At 22.6% G+C, this 23,182-nt stretch overlaps 1 protein-coding gene across 5 annotated transcripts in view; it reads right to left on the minus strand.

Annotated features, from left to right (window-relative positions):
- Positions 1-23,182, minus strand: part of LOC122501551 (inactive dipeptidyl peptidase 10) — a 248,201-nt gene that overhangs the window by 27,144 nt on the left and 197,875 nt on the right. For all 5 annotated transcript variants that reach the window (XM_043611097.1, XM_043611094.1, XM_043611096.1 and 2 more), the window contains 3 exons: positions 20,005-20,111; positions 18,973-19,171; positions 5,104-5,178 (listed from right to left, as the gene is read on the minus strand). In XM_043611097.1, coding sequence (XP_043467032.1) covers positions 5,104-5,178; positions 18,973-19,171; positions 20,005-20,111 — 381 coding nt within the window. The remainder of the gene's footprint in view (positions 1-5,103; positions 5,179-18,972; positions 19,172-20,004; positions 20,112-23,182) is intronic.

Here is a 23,182-nt window from a genome sequence, read left to right on the forward strand (position 1 = left end):
GAATTGTTAGTTAAATGTATGAAGACTTAAAATTTGCGAAGATTTTAATTTGAAACCTTTTTAAAATTTAATTATTTCTAGAAATTTCATACTATAATGCTTACAATTTACAATAAGTAAAGTTAAATCAAAAATAAAATTCAATTATCTAAAATTTTAACTGAAATTCTTTTTTAAATCAATTTTTATTAGAAAATTAAAAAATTAAAAATAAAATATTAGAGAATTCAATTATTTAAATACAAAAATAAATAATTTATTGAATTATGTTCATTTATTGAAATGTTCAATTTATTGAATAATGTTTCGAAAAATTTAATTCTCATAAGGAATTTTATCAACAAATTTTCAAATATTCTTTTGACGAATTTTAATAAAATTGTTGAAAATAATTAAATTTTTTGAGAAATTCGATTAAAATTTTATTACATTAATTAAAATTCTGCGATGAGTTTTATTATTTATGAAAATAATTAAATTCTTTTGGAAAATTTTATTAAAATCGTAGATATTAAAAATAATTGAATTCAGGAAAATTTTTGAAAATAATTAAATTTTGTCTACAAATTTTTTTCTAATTTTTGAAAATAAATGAATTTTAGAGAAGAATTTTTTATTTTTAAAATAATTGAAATTTTGAGGAGAATTTATTTAAATTTTTTAATATAACTGAATTTCTACCATAAGTTTAATTATCAATGAAAATTAATTAAATTCGTTTGAAATTTTTATTATTTATGAAAATAATTAAATCTTTAGGATAGAATTTTATTTAATTTCTTTTTAAATAATTGAATTCTTTTGGAAAATTTTATTAAAATAATAAATATTAAAAATCATTGAATTGAGGAAATTTTTTGAAAATAATTGAAATTTTGCCAAGAATTTTGTTAAAGTTTTTGTAAATATTTGAATTTAGAAGAAAAAATGAATGAATTATTTATTTTTGTATTTAGAAATTGAATTCTGATAAGAATTGATTTAAAAAAGAAATTTAGTTAAATCTTTAAAAAATAATTAGAAAAGCTAAAGTAGGATTCTTTAGAAATAATTAAATTTCATAAAGTTTATAAATTGAAATCTTTGAAATTCTAATTGCTGTAAAAGTAGGTATAATAATATTTAAATATAAAAATTTCTAATTTGTTAGCTTCCTTAAAAATCAAAAGTTTTGAATAATATTATTCAAAAATTCTAAAAAAATAACTGAATTTTGGAAGACATGCAGTTCAAATTTTCATTAAAAGAGTTTCAAATGGTTTTATATTAAAAGTATTTCGAAATTTTAAGCAAATAAAGAACAATAAGTATTTAAATATTTATTTTTAAAAATGATTGAAATTTGAAAAATTTAATTTGGAAATTCTAAAAAAAAGCAGAGATTTCTAGAAATATTCATAAAAAATTCCGAATTAAAATTTTTGAAGTTTTGAATTTCGAATAGTTTTAATTAAATAATCTGAAGATTCTATTTTTTAAAAATTTTATACCAAACTCTTCTGAAATTAGTTGTATTTTTGAATATTCACATGTAACTAAACAGTTTTTGTATGATTTAAATTCTTTTAATTCAATTAATTAATTAAATTAATTAAATTAATTAAAAATCAGGGAAGAACAAAATCAAATTTTTGTGCCATAACCCTCATTTTGAACAAAAATTGTGAAAAAAAAATTTTTGTTGCACCTTTTGTCTTGACGTTAATTTTGACATTTTATAGGGACGGTTTGTTGAAAAATGAAATTTTTATTAACATTTTAGAGGAGAATGTTAGAGAAAAAATGTTTTGATGCTTCAAGTTAAGGCTAATTTTAGCGAGGTTCTAAAATAAGAAATAGATTACTTGGAAAATTAGTTTTTTCTAAAACTAAACGAAGTTATTTTTTTCCAAGTCGATTTGCCTTTAAATGATAGTTCTCTATCTTTTGAACTTTTCAGTAGGAAAATCGAATAATTCTTTTCAATCGAGAGCTTTATCTTAAATCTACCCTTTTAACCCGGATTTACTTTGAATGCATTAAATCCTTGCGATTCTTTGAGGAGTTAACTTTACGACATTTTCTTAAAAACGATGTTAAAGTTAGACTCGTCAGTCATAAAATTTAATACTGACAGTGAATTCAAGTGAAGAAGAAAAAATAGATTCTTGTGTAAATTTCAATGTTTGCTGTTTTGAATTTTAAAATAGGTTGCTTTTTATTTGCACAAAGAAGGGGAATAATTTTTTTAAGTTCTCACATATAAAAAGGGATTGTATTTAGTAACAGTAACAATTCGCGCGCGGCGGATTTCTCAATCACTTTTTTAAATAAAATTAACAATTTTAAAGATAATAGAACGTAAAAACCTTTCATTAAAATTTTTGTTTTATAAAAATAAAATACGAATTGGAATATATAGTTTTAGTATTACAATATTTTGAATTATTGTGTCTTTTTTGTTTGACTCATAAACAATAAGATTACCACAAAGTCTAATATAAAACTTTCATTTTTTTCGATGTCCGACAAAAATTTCTTTTGAAATAACTTAAATCCTGAACAACTATTATAAAATAAATAAATTATTTAATGAATAATTTTACTTAAATATTTCAAAATTAATTCAATTTTAAAAGAGTTGCGTTTACAATTTTCATAAAAAATTAGCTTTAAACGATTTCAATTTTAAATTTTACAAAATTTAAATGTTGAATGAATTTTATTAGAAATTTTAATAAACTTAGATTTTTGAAAAAATTTAATAATTCAAAATCTTCAAAAAATTAGTTAAATTTATCAATACATAAATACACGTCAAAATTAATTATTAAAAATAATTAATTCATAGAAGAATTTTAGTTAAAAACACTACAAAATTTGAATTTTAAAGAAGTTACAAATAATTGCAGAAATTCAATTATTTTCAAAAGTAATAAAATTCTTATCACAAAATTCAAATATGTTCAAAATTTATAAAAATATCTTATACAAAATTAAATGTACATTTAATTTTTTTCATAAATAGTAAACATTTTACTGAAATTCCATTACTTTCATAAATAATAAAAATTCTTAATTTTAAGAAACATTCAATTGTTCAATAAATTATTTATTTTTGTATTTAAATAATTGAGTTCTCATAGAATTTTCTAGTAAAACTTGATTTTAAAATAGATTTTTATTTAAAATTTTAAATAATTACTGAATATTAAAACTATTAGAGCGTTGCAGAATTTCAATTATTTTTCATACAATTTTAATCAAATTCCTTGAAAAATGTAACTATTTTAAAAAAATGGATTAAAATTCGTCAAAAGAATTCAATTGTTTAAAAATTTGTTAATAAAATTCTTTATAAGAATTAAATTTTAAGATAATAATATTGATATGGAAATAATTTTTAAAAAGTTACTGTAACAATATTCTTATAATATAAAATAATGATTTTAACACTAGATCCTCTTTATGTTTTATAACAATATTTTTAAAGTTGATTAATTTCAAAAAAGTTTGAATTTGAAATTTTTAAAAATCTTAATTCCTATGGAAAAATAATATTAATTAAATATTTAAAAATGAAATTATTATTTTCGAATAATTTTACAATTAAAGAAATTCGTAAATAAATTTAACAGAAAATTTTTTTTAATAAAATTTTTTCTTTCTTTTCTAAAAATTAAAAAAAATTTTAGTTTCATTTTCAATTAAATTTTCTAATTGACAAATATAATTTATAAATATTTTTTCTTTTATTTTTAAAAAACGTTGAATTTTATTAAAACAATTGAAATTAAGAAATAGAATTGAAGCAAATTATTTCCTTATAAAAATTGAGAATTTTCTACAAAAATATTAAGATTATTATAGTTAATTAATAAATGTAATTTTTATTGTATCTGTTGTGAAAGTGAGAATTGTAAATTTATTGTGATTTAATTTTCAGTAGTACGAGTCAATTTTGTAATTATTATTTTTGCAGTATATTGGAAATTTTAGTACTCTTTTATTCCACAATCGATAAAAATAAATACAACCATGTCACAAATATAAACTATAAAAAAAATCTTTCCCATCTAATATTAAAAGACAAAAAGTGTTATAAATCTTCGAATCCAATTTCGTCGTCTTTGTATTGTTCTCCTTATTTGCTTTTTCCAAGAGCTTGAATAAATTGACTTTAAAATCAAGAAAAACAAGGTAATAGTGAATCATGCAACAGTATCTATTTGAATTTGACATTAAAAAGCAATTTTCATTCTTCCCTCTGATTTAAAAGATATCGTTTACATATTGTTTTAAATTCTAATTCACAAGCGACATAGTTTGTTATTTTTTTTTTCTTAGGCTTCTTTCTCTTATTCTCCCTTTTTTTCCTCTCTAAAATGTAACTTTCGCTAAAGAGGTATACAGAAATAAAGTACTTAAAAGAGACTTAAATCACCGTCGCATGGCTTAAACGACTTTAAAGTACTCTTGATCGTGTTGTTTCGTTCCACTACAAGTAACAATGCGTCATAAGTACAACATTATACGGTGGGTTATAGAAAATTTAGAAGGAACACTTAAAATACTTCAACTTGTAACAAATCGTTTTATCTAGTACAAACTGTGTCATTAAACAAATGACGACATTCAGACGCGACATTTAAACATCTCTAATTGTTTTCTTAAGTGTACAAACTACAAACGTTTTAGACATAGTCAAATAAAAAATTTTACACAGAAAAGGAAAACATTTCTGCGTTAAAATATATTTATCCTTTCCTTTGTTATTATTTTTTCCTCTTCGCATTTAGCATCTGTTATTATTTATTTATCCTTTGTTTTAATTTTCCTTCTTCGCGTTTAGAGTCTGTTGCAGAGTAAAAATAATGATAAACGTTCTTTTGTTTTATGACAAGTTTAATTCTATTGTAATGGAAGAGTTGTCAGATGGCGAAAGGGGTTGGCTTTTTTTTTATTTGGGAAATTTTCATTAAATGTGCTTCAGACATTATATATAACGAACAATTTTCAAATACATTCAACCGTGGAGTTTATCTCGTGAAATGCTTTTGAAGAGTTGAATGCATTTTGTTAGTGGATTATATGCAGAATATAATATTAAAGTAAGCTACTTACTGGTTTAACATTGTGTTTAAAAAGCACGTAACGCAAGTCAGAACTGCACTGGTATCCTTGAACATTAAGCTGCCTCTGGAAAAAAAGTCAAATATAATTAGTGACCATTTTTTGTCCGAAACTTTTTTTAGTACCAAGTTTTTTTTATTTTTTTCTATTCTCTATAATTTTTTAATTCTTCTATTTTATATATTTTTAAATATTTTTTTTCGTCGTTTTTTGTTTCATTATGAAATTTAAAAAAATAATATAATATTTAATGAAAAAATTAATTAACTGTACAAAACAATTATTATTCTTATTTTTTAGAAATAAAATGAAAAAAAAACTGGCATAACTTCTGTATAATAATGATTCTCTAAATTCAAATTGTTAAAAATGTTTACTAATAATTAGAATTAGTGACTGACTTCTTGCTTTTGAATAATAATTTATATTATTAGTGAAATTTACTATAATTCAATAGTAAAAAGTCAGTCATTAATTCAAATTAGTAAACATTTTAAGTGATTCAAATTTAAAAAGTGATAGTTATATAAAAGTCATGACATTTTTTTTCATTTATTTCTAAAAAATAAGAATTTCTTTAAAAAGCTTGATTGAAAAATAATTAAGAATTTATGGGGTTTTTTTAATTAAAAAAATACTTTGAATTTTGTTTAATTTATATCAAATTTTTTTTTAGAAACAAATAAAAAACTTCTAAAGAAAATTTTTCAACAAACTCTCTTAATTTGAATCAGTTAAATATCATGATTTTAACTGACAATCAGTGGCTGACTTTTTGCTTCTGAATCAGTTAAAAATAACTGATTTTCAGTAAAAAAAAATAACTGAAAATTTAGTTAAACTTGACTAATTAAATCAGTCAAAAAAAAAAATTTACTGAAACATCAGTTATTTATATTTTTAATTGACAATCAGTTATTATTAACTAATTGTTAGTAAAAATATTACAATTTGAATTAGTGACCGACTTTTTGCTTCTAAATCAGTTTTTTTTAACTCATTCAAATTTAGAGGGAAGCTTTCAGTTTTTTATAGAAAAAGATGAACAATATTTACATGATCTTGATTTGTGAATTATTATTTTTTCATTATAACAAGATTATTTTTTTTAGAGAAAAGGGAAAATTTTTGCATAATTTCTCTTTCTTAATGACAATTTCTTTAACAATAACTCCAGTTTTCTTTCAAAATAAAGAAAAATGTTTGCTGAATTAATACTTTACGAATTTTTATAAATAATTCATAATTTTCTATTCACTTTGTATTCTTTCAAAAAAGAGCTTACTTTATTCTCAATTCAGTAATAATTTTTCTTTTTTAGAAAAAATGAAGTACAAATTCTGGATTTATTAATTTCATTTTTTTAGTTATAGTTTATAAAATTTCAACTTTTAATTGGTGGAAATTGACTAAATTGTGGAAATTAACTAAAGATTAAATGAACAAATTTTTTTAGGTAAATATAATAATTGTGCGTGTAGAATATTAGAAAACAAAAGAAGTTTTTTGTCTAGAAGTTTTCTTTCATTTCATACATATTTTTTGAATTAAATTATATGAAGCAAAAATAGTGAAATATTTTTCACATAAAATTTTATTTAATCCTTACTAATTTTTTTCAATACGTTATTAAACAAATACGCATTTTTCCTCAAAAGCAAAGTAGTGTGATTTTTTACAATTTAACTTTTTTTTAAGCATTTGATTGTCGGTATTTTGTTGTATATTCAGTTTACGATTATATTTCATAATAAAAACAACTTTTATTGGACAGTAAAGTTGATTTTTATTGTGGCAAAAGGTGAAACAGTGATGGATTTGCTAACATTTATCACCCTCTTTTTTTTGTATCCTTTGTTGTCGACCAGATATCGTTAATACGATAAAAGGTTAATTAAAAGATTGGGTAAAAAAGTTATGTTCTATCAAAAATTAGTAAAGAATTATAAGCTATACTTAGAGCATTTTTTTTTTTAAGAAAGATTAAGATTTTTTTATTTTTCTTTATTTTTTTAGAAATAAAATCTATTTATAGATGGAAAATTTATTTTTAATTCTATTTTTTATTCATTATTTAACCCTTTAATTTTAAATATCATCCTGCATATTGAATCCGTCATTTTGAATTTTTAATTGTGATCAATAACCACAAAAAACCCCCGAGTAACAAATTCCATGCCAATCCGATCGATTTTCAAAATATCGTCCGACATATTGAATCCGCCATCTTGGAATTTATGAAAGTTCGGTTTTTTAATTTTAAGCTTAGATATTACGGAGAGCATTCTTAAAATTAATTATAAAATTCCAATTATTTCACAGAATTTTTATTTAATAGTTATGAATATTTAAATTACCTTTAATTTAATTTCAAATGTTCCGAAAGTTTCGAACGGTTCAAAAAATCGACAATATTTTTCTTGCTTCTTCTAATTTGTATTTGTTTTTATTAATAAAAATAAAAATTTTGTTTAAAAATTCGAACAAATAAAATTCATTCATTTGAATGTTCAAAACTTTAGAAAAATAATCTCTACTTACTAAAATTGGTTAATTGATTAATTTTTTAATCGAGAATTTTTATTTAACTGAACTTTCAATCTACAGAATTTCTACTCAACCCTCGTTTTTTTAAGAATAATTTATATTTAAAGAAAATTTTGTTTAGCATATTTCATATATTATATGAAATATAATTAATAAACCGAAACAGAATTTTTAAATTCTAGAATTGTTTTTAATCTTTATGTTATTTTGTAATTTTGATTTAATTCTAGACCGATGAGTTTGAAAAAAAAATTGATTAGATAGCAGTGGTTTTTCGAGTGAAAGCACTGAAAAATGCCAAAAAAAATTGATCCTTGTCGCTTAATCATGCACCTCTTTAGAAAAAGTAATTTTTGGCAAAAATTTAGTACCTATAAGTAATGAAGAAGTGATTTTTTTTCTTTATTCTTTTTAGAGGGGGTTAAAAGACCTCTCTTCTCGCGGTATATAATCATCCATCTCCAACTGTCCCATTAGAAACGTTATATACTCTCAAGCACCTTGAAATATTCCCAAAAGTAAAACTTCGGGCCAAGAGAAAACTGAGTAAGGCGCATCTCACTTTTAGTGCTTTTTTCGCACACTTATTTTTTTTCCCTCTCTCTTTCTCGTGACAATTCGGAACTTTAGTGGCGACATCGGGTGCGGCATCCTAGTGGACGCCAGATCTGTTCGGATCAATGCGGTATTCCCTCGTGTTCCGGTCCCCCGGTTCGAAAACCCCTTCTCTCTCTCTCTCTCTTCAGTGTAGTACATGAGGGAAAAAGAAGGGGATGAGGATTTGGAACTCGTCCACGAAACGAGTACCCCTTCTTCTTTCTCTCCCACCCTCTCTCTTTCACTCTTTCTGTCTTATTCGTTTCCTTCTTCTTTCTTCTTCTTTCTCATCTTTATTTTCCGTATCCTCTTACTACGATCTTGGTGAGATCAATTACCCTGGGTTTCTGTTACAGCTCCTTTGCTCTTCTCTCCTCTTATACCTTCTTTCCACTGGTTTTGCAGTCTTGGAAGGGAGAGAGAGAAAAATCGAGCTATCGAAGTAGAAAATGCAATACCCTCGAGCTTCCTTTTCCGCATTCATACTATACATGTATATATATAAATAAATATATATATATATTTTTTTTTTCTATACATATATATATGTATGTATCAAACTGTAGAATACGTTGCATTCCACGTTTTCTTTGTTAAATATATATATATATATATATAAAAGAGAAAGAGAGGGAGGGGGGACTTTGTTTTATTTTGAGTTCCATAGTAAGCGGTACAAAAAAGTAACAAAAATGTGTGAGAGAAGCTCAAGTGTATAAAATTGCAGAAGGTTTGAATTCCACTGTTTGTTGTTAGGACTGAGGTTTTTTTGAGTACACATATGTGACGAGGCAAAAGGTTTTTGCAACTAATTTGCTTTTCCATTAGCGTTCGCATTTCCAACAACAACAAAATTTCGCCCCAAGTCGATATTATAATCAATTTCGTATTAAATTTACGGCTAATAAAAAGCAAATTCATTTTTTTTTACAAAAAAGTAAAATAATAATATTAATGTGAAATTTTTGCACTGAGAAAAGAATCTAGCGCACAGTAAATCGTGAGGTATTAAAAAGTGTTGCAGATTAAATTAACACCAAAGAAGATTAAAATAATCAATTGTGGTGTTATTTTTTCCAATGAATGAAATTTTAGTTCATTAAATTTTTTTATAACTATAAAACATGAAGATATCGATAACTCCGAGTCTTCGACTCGGAGTCATCGATTTCTTCATATTTTATAATAATTATAAAGATGACCAAATAATAAAATCATTATTTTATATTTTAAGACTATTATATACTTCTTGAAAATTATTTTTATTATTTCAATTTCAATTATTATTTTCAAAAATTTTTAACTACAATTTTACTTTATATAAATTATTTTTAATAATTTTCGAAAAAGTTCTTTGTCAATTTTCAAATCCATTTGTTTACAATATTCAATTTCACGAAATTTCAATTATTCCTAAATTCTTTAATGAAATGCATATTAGAAAATAAAAACTTCAAACAAGAATTTAATTATCTAAATGTAAAAGTAAATAATTTATTGAATAATTGGATGTTTCTCAAAATTCAATTCTCATAAAGAATTTTATTAACAAATTTTTAAATAATTGAATTCTCTTATCGAATTTTATTAAAACTTGCATGAACATAATTACTTTTTTCAAGGAATTCAATTATAATTGTATGAAAAATAATTGAAACGCTATGATGAGTTTTATTATTAGTAAAAATTTTTATTACTCTTGAAAATAATTGAATTTCTGCAATAATTTGTAACTTCTCTAAAATTAAATTTTTTTTCTAGTGTTTTTAACTAAAATTCTTCAATAAATCCATTATTTTCAATAATTTTTAAAAAAGTTCTTTGAGAATTTTCAAATTCATTCGTTTGCAATTCAATTTTGCAAAATTTTCAATTATTCGGAAATTCTGCAATTAAATATTTATTGAAAAATAAAAACTTGAAATAATTTCAATAAAAATCCTATTAAACTTTAAAAAAAAATTTATTCTACAGAATTGTTTGTGAAAAATATGAAAAATTAAGAATTTCATTGATTTTAATTTGAAACTTTTTCAAAATTTAATTATTTCTAAAAATCCACGTTATAATGCTTTTAATATTTAATTATAATCTAACATTTTAACTGAAATTTATTTTTAAACCCATTTTTATTAGTTAAATTCTACGAGAATTCAATTATTTAAATACAAAAATAAATCATTTATTAATTTTATGTTTCTTGAAATTAAATTCTCATAAAAAATGTTATCAACAAATTTTTTAAATCATTAAATTCTTTGGACGAATTTTAATAAAATTTTTAAAAATAATTACATTTTTCGAGGAAATCGATTAAAATTGCATTAAAAATAATTGAAATTATGCAATGACTTTTATTATTTATAAAAATAATAAGATAATAATAAGAATATAGCAATAAGAAATCTGAATTTCTCAAATTATTTTAGACCCATGCACAAAAAATGAAAAAGGATTACACTTATATTTTAATTATTTTTCAACAATTTGTTTACATTTTATATTAGTCACAAAAGGTTAAAGAATAACACATAAAAAGTGATATTTTCTTACAGATTCTGTAAAATATTTGAATTGTCCATCTCCTCCGGACTTACCCTATTTAACTTTAGAAGAATCCTTTCATCTTAAGCTGATTTTCCTTTAAATATTTATTTAAAAGGTTTTCTTTTTAGGACAAAAGGAAAGTCTTTTAAAGTATATCCTTTAATTATTAAAAGAATTTATTTTGTTATTTAAAGAACAGATTTTTTAGAGAAGAATAAACAAATAGGTTATTAATATTTTATTTATTACTACTTATTATTAATAAATAATTCATTAATTATTACTATTATTATTTATTAGTTTTAAATAAAATTAAATTAAACACTCTACACTACCTGCGGTAATTGTGCAGTCCCTACTTTTTTCATGATTATTCAAAAACTTTAAACTTGAAAAATATAATAACTAAAATATTTTCCTTTTTATTCATAATAAACTGCTCAAATTCTGGAAAAATGACAAAAAAATGTTCATTTTTTACTTAAATATTTCATAAAAATCCCATTTTCAATAATTTTTTTAATTTATTTATATCTTCCGAAGAAATTAACGTTCTTCAACATTCATAGGCCCATTTTAATCCTATTTTTTTAAAAATAAAAATAAAATAAAAATTAATTTACGAATTTAAACTTCATACGAGAAAATTTTCACGCGAGAATACTGCATACAAGCAAATTTTGATAGCAAAATAGTTAAATTTAATTTGAAAACTATAAGAGGACATAGTCAGGATTAAAAATTACAAAGTTTAATAAAAAAATTAATTTAAATTGCAAAACTTGGATCTTTTTTGAAAACCGGAAAAAGCCGCAGAATAATAATAATAAAATATTAAAACTATATAAATGACTAATAATAAATGGAATAATAAAATAACGAAACACTGCAAAATACCTTTTAATCATTAATAATAAATAATTACAAGTAATTATAAAAAAATGAGAATTTTTTTTGCATATATATAATAACAAGTAATTATAAAAAACTGAGGACTTTTTTTACATATTTTTTGCACAGTTGATTAATGCTTTATCGAAAAAAGATTGAATCGACTTCCTGTCGTTTCTTTTTTGTTTGTTAATAAAACATGTGAATGAAGCGTATATCGAAAAATAAATATTTTGTTTTCATTTTTAGTTTGGGATGCGCGGAAAGTGCTACCGGATGCTACATAATTCCAGAGCCAACACCAGCAACGAATAAGGTAACTTACTTTAATGAAATATAAACCTTGTTGTACAGTCAAGTTGTGTTACTTCGCATCTGGTTTAAAGGATTTATACCTGCGATCACTTTACGAGAACTTCAAGTATTTCTTCGCATAAAAAATTAATTATTACCAAATTATTTCTAATTGAATTACATAATTTATTTATTACTATTACAATTCATCGTTATAATAATCATGGCAATTTATTGTATTTATAATTATATAATAATTTTTTTATATTTTTATTTTTTTACATTATATATTTTTATATTACCTATATTTTATTTAATTAGCAACAATTCACTCGCTAAAGCGCGCGGCTAACTTCTTACTTGCTTTTTTAAATAAAATTAGTAACTTTAAAAATAATAGATTTTAAAAATTTTTTAATTCAAATTTCTGTTGAAAACACTAAAAAAAATTGAATTTTTCAGAAATTATAAATAATTGCAGAAATTCAATTATTTTTAAAAGTAATAAAATTCAATTGTGTTCAAAATTTTTGAAAAATTCTTGTCAAAATCCCAATTATCTTTATAAATAACAAAATTCTTCCCCAAAGTTCAATTATTATTTTAAAAAATGTCAATAAAGTTCTTGTCCTAAATTCAATTATTTTCAAAAAATTTTCTCATTTCAATGATTTTCAATATCTACTATTTGAATAAAATTTCCCAAAAAGAATTCAATTATTTAAAACAAAAAATTATTTACACATTTTTTATAAATTTCATTGCAAAAATTCAATTATTTTCATAAATAATAAAATTTTTTTTAAGGAATTAAATTGTTTTCATAAAAAATAATTAAAAATTCTAGAAAATAGTAATTAAATTGAAATGATAAAAAGCAATTTTAAAAAAGTTACAGTTAACAATATTCTTATAATATAAAATAATGATTTTATCACTCGGTCATCTTTAATAAAATTCATCTCAATAAAACATGAAGAAATCGTTCACTCCGAGTCTTCGACTCGGAGTAATCGATTTCTTCGTGTTTTATAACAATACTTTGATAAGTTGTTTATTTTAGAAAAGATTTTAATTTGAAATTTTTTAATATTTTAATTCATGTGGAAAAATAATAATAATTAAATATTTATTTAAAAAAGAAATTATTGATGTTTTTGAATAATTTTACAATTAAAGAAATTCGTAAAAATGTAACGGAACATTTTTTTTTGAGTAAAATTTTTTCCTTTATTTTCTAAAAATAAAAAATTTTCAATTACATTTTCAATGAGAATTTGTAATTAACAAATAGAATTTATAAACATTTTTTTCTTTTATTGTTAAAAAACTTTGAATCTTATTAAAACAATTGTAATTAAGAAATAGAAATTATGCTTGAGAAATGAAAATTAGTCATAAAAGGAATAAATTTCCTTTTTCTTAATCATAATTTTTTAACAATTAACAATTTTCTATTTTTTTTAAATAAAAAGGAGAAAAATTTGCATAATTTAGATCAGTCAAATAAAATTTATTATAAAAAAAAGCATATATGATAAACAACATTTATTTCTTAATTATAATTTTTAAAAAATTTTCTAATTTTCTTTTTTCAAATATTATTTTATTATTATAAATAATGAAAAAATACCTGCATTTAATTTGTCAAACAATATTAATTTTTAAAAGAAAAAAACAAAAGCATACAGAAAAACTAACTTCAAAGTGTAAACAGACAAAATGAAAGGAATGAAATACGAAGATTATTATAGTTAATTATTGTTATAACAATTTATTATTATAATAATTTATTTTTATAGCAAGTTATTATTATAGCACATTATTATTCTGTCAATTTATTGTTACATCAAATTATTAAATGTAAATTTATTGTTAAAAGTCATTTACAAAATTAATTCTCAAACTTCCCCTATAAATGAAAATATTTACTCCCCAATTTTTATTTATGAAAAATAAAAAAATGTCAATTTTGATCGAATCTTTTAGTTTCTACACAGAACAGAAGTTAAAAGTTTCGATCAAAGTTGACACTTCAGGAATTCAACGTGGACTTCAAATTAATCCACAATTTAACAAAAAATGTTCTTTTAATAAACAAAATACTAATAAATACTATTTAATAGAAAATATGTTCGAAAAATAAAAAGAAATTTTTAATTCTAATAGAGAAAAATAATGTGCGATTAAAGAAAAATGATTCAATATAAAATGAAGAGTAATATATATACATATATATTTAAATGAATAGAGAACTAGCCACACGCATCAACGCCTGTCACAGTGAAATTATATAAACGCCGTTTTAAGCGAAATTCATTTGAAAATATGTGTAAAGTCCACTTTTGGCATAAACCCAAATAAATTCATTGTGTGTCGAGTGTAAACCATTCCGGTACTACATTCTTCATCGATTTGTGAACACGTTCATTATTTGTCAGTTATTTTCCCTTTTTTCTTCTAGAAAAAACTAAAAAAAAAAAAAAAAAAAATGAGACAGAATAGTGTTGCTTCTACACTCGATTCGATAAAAAAGTTAACGATATAAAAGTATTCGTAGAAAAAAAGAAAGTTTGTGAAATTTTTTTCTCCCAACTTTATACAATATTTTACACAAAAAGTTTTCACATTCCTTTTGTTTATAAACTTTCTTCTCAACGTCATGAAAATATTAAGAGTACAAAGCGTAAAGTAAACAAATTTTCCATTTTTCTTTCTAAATTTTGAAAAGTAAAAAAAAAATTCTAGTATTCGTTTCGATAAATAATTTTTTTTTTCTGAAAAAATAATCCTTCTTTGATTTATTTTAATCTTTGATTGATTATTTTAATCCCTAATAGATTAAAGCGTTGCAGATTATTTTAATCCATTTTGGGGGTAATTTAGTTCAAATACTGAAATTATTGATTTAATAACAATTTATTTGATTTAAATAAAAATTATTTGATTCAAGTAAATATTTATTGATAATAAACAAGTTGTTTGATTATTTCAATAAAAGAAATTTTCTTTTTCAGTGGTATTAAAAATATTTTTGTGAAAATTCAGAATAAAAGTCACAAGAACTGTGTTATTTATATATCACGGTTTCAAGTGTCAAAATTTACGTGGTCGGTGAAAATTGTTTGGCATTTTGTCTTAATTAAAATGAATCTGAGAAATTCTGTGTTAAACTTGATACCAGACAGTAGTAAACTGCAAAACGTCTACCTACATGAATGCAGACACACAACACGAGAATTACCATGAGAGAATTCATGTACATTCATGTATTTGTGTGTGTTCACGAGTTTCTACAGACAGATAATAATTGATTGGCAATTTGGAGCAGGAATTCCTTTGTTCAAAATGGACAACCAACAGCGGCTGCTAATCTCGATCATTGAATTAACTTACGTCTCAATAATTTATTATCAAGAATTCATGTTTGTTGAGAGACGTGATGACGTTTGTCGAGTGGCGAAACCATTCAAATTTAGATAATTACGATTTCAAGCGTGAAATTTCAAAAGGGAGAGAAAGAGAGAGAGAGAGAAGGAAAAAGAAAATTTCTATTTTACCAAAATTCAAAATTTCTCAAAAGAATATTATTATACGAATAAAGGAAAAATCTGTTTATTATGGAAATATTTATCACACTCGGAAAAACAATTTGTTTAAATTTTAAAACAATCAAATTTTGATTGAATTAATTAATAAACGCATTGCTGTTCAGTTAAGTAAACATTTATTTTGCTTTGATTAAAATTTTGCTTCAAATTATTTCTTTTAATGCAAAATTAATTATAACAAACAAAATGTTTATTTGAAACATAAATAAATTTATTTAAACACATAAATTTATATTAAATAAACTGTATTTAGAATAACCTTAAAATTATATTTACAGAACAAAATAGAGGTCACTTGGTTCGAACTTAATTCTTACCTATAAGTGGATTATTATGAAACTTAATGAAAAATATTTTTTAAATGAAAATTATAAGGAAAAGTATTTTTAAATTTTTTGGAAAGTTTGATTATTATTTTTAACTCGTAGTTGACGTGAATTTAAAGTTTATTTACGCCCCTTTACCAAAAACTTTTGCCTTAATCCTAACATTTGATCCTAACTCTTGATCTTTGTCTCTTCTCCGGAAAATTTTGACCTAAATGTCACAGTTTCGTTTGCCTCTAAACCAATGACTTTTGCCTTAATTTTGATATCTCTCTTGATCTTTGCTCTCATCGTGACAACTCTCACCTACATTTAGAAGTAACATTCGCTTTATAAAGTGTTAATTTTGACCTAAATTAAGAGGTACATTTTGCGCATTACACTTATGTGAATTTTGACCTAAATGTTAGAGTTTTAATCACCTTTTGAACGATAATAATTTCCTTAACTCAGATATTAACCTTCTTGACCTTCGATTGTTAGACACAAAACTTAAAATTAAAGTTAGAGATAGAGTTATCTTTTTAGCGTGCTTTGACCTAAATTTAGAGGTGTATTCGCTTTATAACTGTGAATTTTGACCTAAACAGTATAGTTTAGTTCCCTTTTTGCATAACAATTTTTTCTTTGATGTTAATATTACTGTTTATTTTCGTCTTTCTGTAGACAATTTTGACCTTTTAAAGATAACATTCCCATTATTATGTGTTAATATTGACCTAAATTTTAAAATTTCCAACGCCTATAAATTAATAACTCTTTTCTTAATCTTGACATTAGTCTTGACCTTCTTTCTTGACCAGAAAATTTGACTTTAAATTCAGATTTAAAATTAACTTTTTAGCGTGTTTTGACCTAAATTTAGAGATATATTCGATTTATAACTGTGAATTTTGACCTGAACAGTAAAGTTTAGTTCTCCTTTAGCCCCTTTGTTACAACAATTTTTTTTATCTTAATATTACTGTTTATTTTCGTCATTCTATAGATAATTTTGACCTAAATTTAAACATTACATTCGCTTTGTATGTGTTAATATTGACCTAAATGTTAAAATTCCCAACGCTTATTAATTAATAACTCTTTCCTTAGTCTTGACATTAGTCTTGACCTTCTTTCTTGACCAGAAAATTTGACTTTAAATGTAGATTCAAAATTAGCTTTTTAGCGAGGTTTGACCTAAATTTAGAGAAATATTTGCTTTATAACGTGTGAATTTTCTATCAAAAAGTTGGAGTTGAGTTTCATCTCTTAAACTTACCATCCTGATCTAAATTTAGAGGTACCTAATATTTGATTTATTCGTATAATTTTGACCTAAAAGTTAGTTTTAATCCCCTTTTCATTGATAACCCTTTCCTTAATCTTGATATTAATTTCTTCCCTTTCGTTCATTGGCTACAGAATTTCTATTTGAATTTTGAAGTAATATTAGCTTTATAGCATGTTTTGACCTAAATTTAGAGATGTGTTCACTTTAGGACATGAGAATTTTGACCTAAATGTTAGTAATTCCTTCACCTTTTATACGACAAATTTTTCTTTAGTGTTGATATTAATTTTCACTTTTAATTTGACAATTTTGATTTTGACCCAATTTTAGAGATGATATTCGATTTCTAGCGTCTTAATAATTAATATTGACCTAAAAGTTAGAGATTCAATCGCCTCTTAATTGATAACTCCTTTCTTAATCTTAATATTACTCTTGACCTTCGTTTCTTGATCAGAAAATTTAGATTTAAATTTAGAAATAAAATTAGCTTTTTAGCGTGTTTTGACCTAAATTTAGTGAAAATATTCGCTTTATAACCTGTGAATTTTGACTAGAAAATAGAGCTTTGTTCGGCTTGTTAACCAAAAACGTTTTTTAAATCTTGATGATACTCTGCATTTTCGTCTCTTAGCCTTACAAATTTGACCTAAATTTAGAGATCATATTTTCTGATAAGTAAAAATTTTGACCTGAATATTAGAGTTTTTATCCCTTTTTAATTGATAACACTCTCTTTAATTTTGATATTACTCTTGACTTTTGCTTCTTGACCAGAAAATTTCGATTTAAAGTTAGAGGTAAAATTAGCTTTTCAGCATGTTTTGACCTAAATTTAGAGATACATTTGCTTTATGACTTGTTAATTTTCACCGAAAAGTTGGAACTTTTTACGTTTCGTACCCGACAACTACTTTTTCAATCTTAATATTAATCATAGTTTTCGACTCTTAACATTACAAATTTGACCTGAATTTAATGACAATACTGGTATAACACACGTGGATTTAGACCTAAAACTTTTGAACCTGCACTTTTGACCTAAATCTCATAATTATTAACCCTTTATTTTTATATCGATATTAATCTCTCGACCTTCATTTCTTGTAGTTTCGATTTAAACTTAAAGGTACAATTAACTTTTTAGTGTAATTTGACCTAAATTTAGTGGTAATATTCACCTTATAACCTGTGAATTGTGACCTAAATTTTTGGGTTTTCTTTAATTATTTTTCCTGTAAATTTCGTGCTCAATATTTCGATGATATTTTTTTTTAAGTTGTAAATTTTCACCTAAACTTCTTGTTTCCTATTATCCCTTGAACATAGAATCTTGACCTGAATATAAAACAAATGTTTTTTGACCTGTCAATAATGCCTTTAATTTTAATCTTGTGTTCGTTTCTTGACCTGTAAATGTTTATCTATTTTTTAAATCTTCAACCTTGTTTTTAGTTTTCTTCCGTAAATTTCGTAGTTATAATTCTCTCTTGACCTAAATTTTAAGATTATGTTGACATTTTTTTCATTACTAGTTTAGCAGTACTTTTAAATTTTATCAAAAAATTGACCTTTTTTTCATTTCTAATTTCAATTTTTTGAAAAAAATTTTACTTGATTCATTCAAATTGGAGAAATTGATAAAATGTATTTGTCATTATTAAATTTGAGAAAATAACAAATTTATTGTTTTAATCCATTATGAGAGTTGAAATAAATAATTAATTTTGTTGTTGATATTTTGTTGGATAAATAATGAAAGTAAATGACGTACCAGCGTGTGGTTGGAGACTAAAAGTGACACTGTGTTATTGGAAGTGTCCAGTAAAGCGAGGGAACCATCGTCTGCTTGATAAACGAACTTGTCGTGAGAAATCCATGTCGGTGGTAGTCTATGTGGTGTCAGATCTCCCCGTAAACAGTCCTCCAATGACAAACGCTTTCCGCTCCAATACAAAAGTTCATCGACGTATCTGTAATTAGCAACAACTTTTTTTGCACAAAACTCTTCTCAACATTTAACGCAAACAAAAAAAAAAAAAAAAAGAAAAAAAGAAAGAAACAGAAGAAGAAGAAGAAAATAGAAAAAAAAGAATCGTCTCCAAGTTCGTTTCCTCTCTTTTTTAATTAAATAGAATGTCGACTTTATTTCTCTATATATGGTTTTTTCTTCTTCCTTTATGTCAAAGAAATTTATCAAATTTCTCTCTATTTACTTCTTGAAAAATAAGAATATTAGATTTTGTTAGTTTCTTTTTTTTATTAATGAAGTGGATTTGTGAAATAAATGAGTGTCGTTAATTTTATCTTAGATTTATTTTTTCGAATTATTATCATAATGGTTATTATTTATTTATGTTGGATAATTTTTTCACTGTTGTTTTACTTCAATAATAATTTTTATTTCTTCTTTCTAATGTTTATAATATTTTTCTATTTATTTTCTATTTTTGTAAAATTATTCCGTTTTATTTTTTGTATTATTCATTTTTCTTTTTTTTTTTTTTGTAAAATTATTCTTCTTTTCATCTTTTTTTGTAAAAATTATTCCCTAGTCTTTATATTTATTTATTTTTTGTAGAATTATTCGCTTTTTTATTTATTTTTTTCTATAAAATTGTTAGCTTTTATTCGCCTTTCTTTTGCAAAAATTATTTTTTTTTTAATTTTTGGAAATTATTCACTTTTTATTTTTTTGTTTCTCGAAAAATTATTCTTGTTTCTTTTAGTCCCCTTTCTTTGTTAAATTATTTGCTTTTCTTTTTATTATTTTTTTCTTGGTTCAACGAATGCAAAATAGACTTACCCAAGGAGGTAGATTGCTGTAACAATGCCAGCGATAATCATGCCAATAACCAAAAGGGAGAATATGATACTTCGCCAGTTGTGACCACTCTCGCCATACGTGAGATCCTGAAAAATAAAAACGTGTCCTCTGGGTTTTCAATTTGAAATTTCAAATTTCGTCTGCAAAAAGTTTTCCTCTCTCTAAATTTAAATTAGTGAAAATTTGTCCATGAATTCACAATAATAAGAATTTTAACCAATTTTTAGTCATTTTTCACTAAACCTTTAGCAAAAAAAAAAAATAAAACATTAATATTACAGATAATTAACTAAACAGAATATTTCACTAAAAATTAGTGAATATTCTTAATAGTGTAAATTAGAGGTTCAATTTTCACTAATAATTCAAATTAAAGAGATAAATAATTTGAAATTACCATAACAATTATATAATTATAAAATTTACATTCATATGAATTAATTATTTACATAACTAGTCAATAATTTGCATAAATAATAATGTGCCTAAAGTTTCGAACATTCAAATGAATGACAATATTTGTATTATCCCTTTCAAATTCAAATTTTATTACAAAATATTTTTCATTTCTAATTAATATTTTTAGAGTATTTTTAGAAATATTCGAGCGGGAAAAATGTTTCGTTCACTTGAGCGTTCCAAACTTTAGGAATATTGATAAATAACTTAATGAATAAATTATCTAGAAAATAAATTATTTATAAAAAGTAGATGAATAATTTATACAACAAATAAATATTTATTAATGAATTTTTTTCTTATTTATTTCTTTTATTCTTTTTTACCAAAAAGAATAAAAGAAATAAATAAGAAAAGAATTGTCACTTTTTCAAAAAAAAAATTTTTTACACAAAATTTTACTTTACAACTTGTAAATATAAAATGCATATTTAAAATGTCCAATTGTTTTTCGCACTGTATGATTAACGTTTTGTTTGAAAATTGTGAGAAAAAAATCCCATAAAACATTGTCAAGGTTTTTTTTTCTATTTTTCATTTTTTTTTTCGTTTTTTTTGTAAAATAATCGGGCTTTTCATCTTTTGTGTCACATATAATAACGGCGCCACAGATTGCATTCGGCGTCGTTCGTGAATATCATTGCCCTTCCCCCATTTCAGTTGGCGAGTTCAAATTCGCATGCATATTGCATTCGGGTTATGTCTATGCTGAAACTCACCGGAACACGCTCGGACCATGTAATACATACTGCGGCAAGATTTTGAAATACGCGCGAACCAACACTGAAAGCGTAATGTACTTAGGTTGCCGTGTCATCAACGCCAGGTCTGGGAAATTATGCACAGCATAGATAAACGTTTATGTCTTTGCCTCAAGTGTTTGCCCCCTTCTATCTTTGTCATAGTCAGAAATTTCACTTTTCAACGTTCACAAAATTTTAATATGTAAATGATTTATAAAGCTGTAAATTTATAGGCAATGAAAAGAGAAAAAATATATTTATTATTTAGTAACAAATATATTTTTTTGAAATTTAAATATAATAAAAATAATATTTTTTATAAATAATATTTTCATTTAAATAAGTCAAGAAAGATCTAAATTTCAAAGTAACGTAACGGCCCTTTAGGGCTGCTACTATTTCTGTTCTTTTTTGAGAAAAAAACTACTACTTTTTCTACTACTTTAAATTCGCTAATACTAGAAATAAAAAAACTATTCTCAAAAATTATAATAAAATTCTTCAAAACAATTCAATTATTTTCAAAAAATATTCAGTATTCAATATTCAACTATTTTCATAAAATTTCGCAAAAGAATTCAGTTATTTAAAAAAACATTTATAAAATTTATCCAAAATTCAATTATTTTCATAAATAATAAAATTTTCACAAGAATTCAATTAATTTGGATTATCATTTTATTTATCTATTTATATATGTTTAAGGGCACAAAGCCCTTTTTGAAAAATTTTTACAATAATTCAATTACTTTCACTACCTAATAATACCATCTTTAATGGAACTTCAATTTTTAAAAAAAATTTTTAATAGAATTCTTTGCAAGAATTCAATTATTTTTCTAAATAAGAATAATCATCGAAGAATTTCAATTATTTTTAAAAATATTTTTAATTAATTAATCGAAAATTTCAATTATTTTCACAAATAAAGTTTTTCACAAGAATTCAATTATTTAAAATAAAAGTTTTATTATATTTATTACATTTCGAAAAAAAATAATTACTTAACGCAATGATTATAAAAATTCTTATAAAGAATTCAATTATTTTCAAAAATAACAAAATTTTTTACAGAAATTCAATTTTTTTTAAACATTTTAATAAATTTGTTCACAATAATTCAATTATTTTTAAAAATAATAAAATTCTTCTCAGAAATAAAATTATTTTTGAAAATTTTAATAAAATTCTTTACAAAATTTTTTTTTATAATAGTATAATATTTATATTAATTATTATTTATTAATATAATATATATTTATATTAATAATTATTTATATTAATATAATATTTATATTTATAATATTTACAAACATATTAGGATCTTTCACAAGAATTCAATTATTTTCAAATATTTTTATAAAATTTATCAAAAAAAATCAATTATTTTAAATACAATTTAAATTAAATTTTTTTGAAATAACTCAATTATTGTTTTAGATTTTAATTAAATTCTTTCCAAGAATTCAATTATTTGCATAAATAATTTTTTGCAATAATTCAATTATTTTCATAAATAATAAAATTATCCCCGAAATTTCAATTATTTTTGAAAATTTTAATAAAATTCTTTTCAAAAGTTCAATTATTTTCATAAATAATAAAATTCATCGCAGGATTTCAATTATTTTTAATACAATTTTACAGGAATTACTCAAAAAATGTAATTATTCTTAAAAATTTAATTTTAGTTTCTCAAAAAAATCAAATTTTTAAAAATATGATTTTTTAAAATTCTTTGGAGAAATTCAATTATTTACAAAGATATTAGATTTTTTTTCAAGAATTCAATTATTTTAAATACAATTTTAATTAAACTTTTTTGAAATAATTTAATTATTCTTTTAGATTTTAACAAATAAACTATTTTTTACTACAATTCTAGAATGAGTAGTCAGAGTAAATATTGCTCATACGTAAATAACAATCTTTTTATAAATAATTTTACTGTTAAA

Source organism: Leptopilina heterotoma, unplaced genomic scaffold (assembly GCF_015476425.1).
Source record: "Leptopilina heterotoma isolate Lh14 unplaced genomic scaffold, ASM1547642v1 Lhet_211, whole genome shotgun sequence".
In the NCBI taxonomy this organism is placed as follows: domain Eukaryota; kingdom Metazoa; phylum Arthropoda; class Insecta; order Hymenoptera; family Figitidae; genus Leptopilina; species Leptopilina heterotoma.